Consider the following 6739-nt stretch of genomic DNA (forward strand, 5'->3'; position numbering starts at 1 on the left):
CGCATCGGAAATCCCAAACCCCAAATGTCAAATCCTGAATCTCAAATTCGAATATCCAGTCCGAAATAATAAATCCAGATGTTCAATTGGCAGTTTTCGGTCCCTGATTCCTGATTTCTTGTCCCACTTGTCTTTTGCTCTTGTTTTATGTCCCTTGACTTTTGTTCCTTGCCTTTTGTGCCTTGACAATTAACCTTGACCCTTGGCCCTTATAGTTTTATTCTCATACGCTTTTATTCGTTCGGCACAATAACACTTTGATAAGCGTAGAAAAATAAGCGGCCTCGTAGTCTAGTGGTCAGGATCCCTGTCCGGCAAGCGGGTGACGTGTGGTTCGATTCCCACCGAGGCAGCAACATTTTTCTTCACTTACCTTCACCTTTATTTCTTTGTCCCCTTGTACCCTTATCCGTTTATCTCCACATTTCCTTATTGCTTGGTCTCCGGTCCTTGGTTCCTGGGGATCAGATACCTAATCCCTTCCCTTCCCCACTTTACACTAAAATTTCATTACAATTGTCACATTTATAATTTTGAGAGTAGGGTGTTGGTTTTTACCCAAGAATAAGCTTAATTATTAATAAAACTTGTTCTTTATTTTTCAAACAAAATTTTATACTATATATCTCGCTGAAAAACGACTAATCTAAAAGCTCTTCGATAGACACTTTCGAAAAGAGAATATTTAAAAATTGTTTAAACAATCTTGCTACAATTTCACTATAACTACTCCTCAGATCATCAAACACTTCTTTCCAGTTTTCATTTAACACCTTATTAATGTTATCACCCAACTGCTTATCACCATCAAACAAATTTTCGAAATTAAAATACACACTTTCGGGCTCCATGGTAATACCAGAAGTCACAAACTTCATGTACGTCTTGCCCTTCTTCCTCACTTCTTCGTACGTCAAATTACTATAGCCCAGTAAATTTTCTAAAATTTTAATTTCAATTTCGTCCCGAATAAACCTGACTATAACACTTACTCATTACTACTGAACCAGGACCCGTTCCTTTTATAATAAGAAGAAGAATCTTCCCATCTAAATTATAGTTACAGTTAATTTTCAGCTCAGGGTACAGCCCGCCCAAATACCAAGTTTTCTTCTCTAAATCCCAGCTAAAATTCGTATTCAAGAAAATCTTGTCATCTATAATCTAAAAACTTACTCGAAAGCGTCGTACTTGATACTAGGGAAGCCATAAAATTTGCAGTTTGTGAAATTTTGTTGGACTTGCACTGGTCCAGTTCCGGCACTAATGGTCGCTTCTGGTATCTCCAAAGGGTTCACGTTTGGAAAATTGAACTCCTTCAAAACCGGTTGGGTCAATTGTGAAATGCCATCTTGGGCTGCTTTTAGAAGACACTCCTTCAAATCGGGTTGTTTGCGGTTACATTTTTGGAAACTGGGTGCTAAAAAAATCGGTAAGATACACAATTTCGTAGGGTTTCTACAATTTACGTAATTTTGCGCAATAAGTGAGGGCTACAAAGGTGAAAAAAAATGCTGGGAATAACATTTTCGGAGTTGGTGTGTGGTCTGTTGCACACGAACTGTCTCACAACACTGAAGTATTGATTCTTTATTATGCAGCTGCTGTTATTCGCTTGTTAAATAAGTTTTTTTGTTGACAAGCCTGTTTGACAACAAATTCCAACCTGCATAATTTTGGTTCTTGTCAGTTGGTTGGTTTTAAGCCAGATTTTGGTGCACATTAAATCTCTACAAACTGGTTCAGAAGATTTATAGACTGCAAGTTTAAATCGTGATCAAGGTTGTACAATTAGAATTATTTAAATAAAAATGAACCTAGCAGCTTGCAATTTTAGCTGGAAATACTTAAAGTATTAATTTTTGGGGAGTAAAAATTTTTTTAAAGCTTGAAATTCACACGCATGAAATCTTAGAACTATGCAATTTAAAAAAAGCACTCAAAAAAATCCAAAATCTTGAAATTGTGAATATTTTCTGAATTCCTGAAATTCCCAGAGGTAATCTCTGTGACTCTTGAAATTCAAAATACTAAAATACCGATTGAATGGATACTGAAACTGTGAATACTGAAATCCACAATCCAGAAGTCCAAGGTGATGAAATTCTGAATTCTGATATTTCAAAGTCTTCAATTCTAGATTTTGATATTTTAAAACCAGGAATTACGTAATCCGAAATCCACAATCCTGAAGTTATGAATCTTGCCATTTTTAGTATTGAAACCCAGAGCACAGATTTCTAAAAATCCTTAAATTCTGAATCCTAAGATCTCAAATTCTTAAATCCTGGACTTTTACATTAAAAAATTGAAATAATGTAACGTAAAATTTACAATCCTGAATTAAAATTCTCTAGTTTTGAATCCTGACATTCCTAATATTGAAATCCGCAATACAGATCGCTAAAATCCTTAAATTCTAAGCCATGAAATGTCAGATTCTCAAATCTTGAACTTTAACATTCAAAAGATGTGAATCCTGGAATCTTAAAACCGTCAAGTTATGGATCGTATTTTTAATACTAAAATCAAGTCCTAAAACTATGAATCTCGAAATTCAGAAATTTTTAGTCAATCGAGAAATTCAAAGCAATGAATTTCTGAATCCTGCAATTTCAAATTGTTATATCCTTAAATCCTCAAGTGGTGAATCCTGATAATTGTAAATTCTAAATTCCAAAACCTAGAACACTAAAATCCTAAAATGTTCAACTTATGGATCCTGACATTTTCAATATAGAAGTCCGCAGTCGAGATTCCTAAAATCTTGAAATTTTAAATCTTGAAACCTCAAATTCTTAAATCATGGAATTTGACATTCTAAAACCTGGAAATCCACAACCTTGAAAACCTAAAGTTTGAATACTGAGACGGAAAATACTAGAACCCCAAAATCCTCACGTTATGAATCCTGTCATTTTTATTACTGAAATTTGCAATTGAAATCCTAATACTAAATCCTAAAATCCAGAATACCGAAAACCTAAAATCCGCAAGATATGAATCCTGACATATTTAGTGTTGAAATTCTCAAGAGAGATACTTTGAAGAATTGCAGGATTTTAATATTCTGAATTCGCACGTTTAGGTTTTCAGGATTGTGGGTTTCGGCTTCTGAAATTTCAAATATTTGGGAATTTGAAATTTCAGGATCATTGGGATCCCGACTGCGGTTTTCAAAATTTAAAACGTCAGGACTCATAATTTCAGGATTTTAGAATTTTAGTATTCTGGATTTCAGGATTCACGCTTTAGGTTTTTAGAGTTGTCGATTTCGGCTTAAGCAATTCCAGGATTTGAGATTTCTGGATTCCGAATTTCGGGATTGTAGGAATTTCGCCTGCGGATTTCTGTATTAAAAATATTTGGGTCTAAAACGTAAGAATTTCGGGATTTTAATATTCTGGATTTGAGGATTCACACCTTGACGTTTTCAGGATTGTGGGTTTCGGCTTCTGTAATTCCAGGTTTTTGAATATCAAAGTCCAGGATTTAGGAATTTGAGATTTCAGGATTCAGAATTTCAGAATTATTGGGATCTCGACTGCGGTTTTAAAAATTAAAAATGTCAAGACTCTTAATTTCAGGACTTTAGAATTTTAGTATTCTGGATTTCAGGATTCACACTTTAGGTTTTCAGAGTTGTCGATTTCGGCTTAAGCAATTCCAGGATTTGAGATTTCTGAATTCCGAATTTTTGGATTGTAGAAATTTCGCCTGCGGATTTCTGTATTAAAAATATTTGGGTCTAAAACGTAAGAATATCGGGATTTTAATATTCTGGATTTGAGGATTCACACCTTGACGTTTTCAGGATTGTGGGTTACGGCTTCTGTAATTCCAGGTTTTTGAATATCAAAGTCCAGGATTTAGGAATTTGAGATTTCAGGATTCAGAATTTCAGAATTATAAGGATCTCGACTGCGGTTTTAAAAATTAAAAATGTCAAGACTCTTAATTTCAAGACTTTGGAATTTTAGTATTCTGGATTTCAGGATTCACACTTTAGGGTTGTCGATTTCGGCTGACGCAATTCCGGGATTTGAGATTTCTGGATTTAGAATTTCGGGATTCTAGGGATTTCGCCCGCTGATTTCTGTATTAAAAATATCTGGATCCAAAACGTGAGGATTTCAGAATTTTAGTATTCTAGTCTAAAATTTGAGAATTTGAGAGTTCTGGATTCAGAATTTCAGGATTCCAGGGATTTCAACTGCGGATTTCAGTATTAAAAATATTATAATAATAATCCATAAGGATTTTAAGATTTTAGTATTTTGGCTTTCACGATTCACGCTTTTAGGTTTTCAGGATTTTGGGTTTTGGATTATGTAATTCCAGGTTTTAAAATGTTAAACTCCAGGATTTAAGAATTTGAGATTCCAGGATTAAAAATTTAAGGATTTTTAGGAATCTGTGTTGTGGATTTTAATATTAAAATTTCCAGGATTTATAGATTCAGGATTTTAGTATTTTAGATTTTGAATTTCGGTTTACGTAATTCTAGGTTTTGAAATGGCAAAATCCAGGATTTGAGATTTCAGGATTGTTTCAAACGTCAAATTATAGATCCTGAAATTTTTAGTATTGAAATTTGAAATAGGGATACCTAAAATCCTAAAACAGAGAATCCTGAAATACAGAATACTAACATCCTAAAATCCTGAAAATCTGTTAACTGAAACATAAAAATTTTTGACTCTGGACTTTGACGTTCTAAAATCTGGAACTACGTAACCCGAAATCCGGAATCCTGAAATCTTAAACATTGTATCCAGAAATCCAGAATGATAAAATCCTAAATTCTTCTAGCTGTGGATCCTGCCATTTTTAACGCTGAAATTCGCAATAGAGATTCCTGAAATCCGGAATTTCTGGATCCTTAGGTCACAAATTTTGAAATCCTGGACTTTCACACACTAAAACCTGCTTTACGTAACCTAAAATCCACAATCCTGAAATCCTAAAATCCTCCAGTTATGAATTCTGAAAGCTCAAATTCTTAATTCCTAGAATTATTCATTCTAAAAACATGAAATTATTTATTTTAAGTCGAAATCAACAATCCTGAAAAATTAAACTTGTGAATCTTGATTGAAATCCAGAACACTAAAATCCTGAAATCTTCAAATTATAGATTCTGAAATTTTAATATTAAAATTCTCAGTGCGGATGCCTAAAATCCTAAAACAGTGAATGAAAATTTGTTTACTGAAATTTCAAAATTTTAGATCCTGGATGTTGACTTTCTAAAATCTGGAATTACCTAACCAGAAATCCAGAATCCTGAAAAGTTAAACAGTGTATCCCGAAATCCAGAATGCTCAAATCCTAAAATCTTCAAGCTATCAATCCTACAATTTTTAATGCTGAAATTCTCAACATCGATTCCCGAAATCCGGATATTCTTGATATTTAAGTCTCAAATTTTTAAATCCTGAACTTTCGTACTCTAAAACCTGCTTTACATAACCCGAAACGCACAATCCTGAAATCCTAAAATCCTCAAGTTGTGAATCCTGAAAGCTCAAATACTTGAATCCTAAACTTATCCATTCTAAAATATGAAATTATTTGCTTCGAAAAAAACTAAAACTATGAATCTTGATTGAAATCCAGAATACTAAAATCCGGAAATCTTTAAATTGTTTATCCTGAAATTTTTAATATTGAAATTCGCAGTTGGGATACCTAAAATCCTAAAACAGTGAATTCTGAAATCCAGAATACTCACACACTAAATTCCTAAAAATTTGAAAAGTGAAATCTCGAAATTTTAAATCCTGGATCTTGACATTCATAAATCAGGAATTACATAACCCGAAATCCACAATTCTGAAAATTTAACCAGTGTATCTCGAAATTTTTAATGCTGAAATTCGCAATAGAGATTCCTGAAGTTCTGAAATTCTGGATCCTTAAGTCTCAAATTCTTAAGCCCTCGACTTTCACACTCTAAAACCTGCTTTACGTAACCTGAAATCCACGCAATGGATCCTGAAATTTTTAATGCTGAAATTTGCGATAGATAATCCTGAAATTCTGAAATTCCCGAATTATAGATTCTCAAATTTTTAATATTGAAATCGCAATTGGGACACCTAATATCTTAAAACAGTGAATCCTGAAATCCAGAGCACTAACATCCTATAAAATCTTGAAAATCTGAAAACTGAAATCTCAAAATTTTTGACCCTGGACTTTTACACTCTAAAATCTGGAATTATGTAGCCCCAAATCCACAATTCTGAAAAGTATTTCAAAATCCGGAATGCTAAAATCCTAAAATCTTCAAGCTATTTATCCTACCATTTTTGATGCTGACATTCATAAAGTGGGTTCTCGAAATCGGGAAATTGTGGATCCTTAAGTCTCAAATTCTTAAATCCTGGACTTTCACACTCTAAGACCTGTTTTACGTAACACGAAATCCACAATCCTGACATCCTAAAATTCTCAAATTGTAAATCCTGAAAGCTCAAATATTTGAATTCTAGACTTATCAATTCTAATATATGAAATTATTTCCGTCGAAATCCACAATCCTGAAAAACTAAATCTATGAATCTTCATTGAAATCCAGAATATCAAAATCCTGAAATCCTGAAATAATAGATCCTGAAATTTTTAATATTGAAATTCGCAGTAGGGATACCTAAAATCCTAAAATAGAGAATCCTGAAATACAGAATACTAACATCCTAAAATCCTGAAAATCTGTTAACTGAAACATCAAAAT

General features: G+C 33.2%; 1 protein-coding gene across 1 annotated transcript; it reads right to left on the reverse strand.

The window, feature by feature from the left end:
• Positions 1-606: 606 nt before the first annotated feature.
• LOC135140142 (protein takeout-like) lies at positions 607-1587 on the reverse strand. Its single transcript, XM_064070563.1, has 4 exons — positions 1470-1587; positions 1177-1420; positions 993-1126; positions 607-940 (listed from the first exon to the last, which is right to left on the reverse strand). The coding sequence occupies exons 1-4, from the start codon at positions 1525-1527 to the stop codon at positions 642-644; spliced, it is 735 nt and encodes a 244-aa protein (XP_063926633.1). The 5' UTR covers positions 1528-1587; the 3' UTR covers positions 607-641.
• Between the last annotated feature and the right edge of the window lie 5152 nt (positions 1588-6739).

This window comes from Zophobas morio, unplaced genomic scaffold (assembly GCF_036711695.1).
Source record: "Zophobas morio isolate AGI-343-1 ecotype UQ-CSIRO unplaced genomic scaffold, CSIRO_AGI_Zmor_V1 ptg000038l, whole genome shotgun sequence".
NCBI classification, from domain to species: Eukaryota; Metazoa; Arthropoda; class Insecta; order Coleoptera; family Tenebrionidae; genus Zophobas; species Zophobas morio.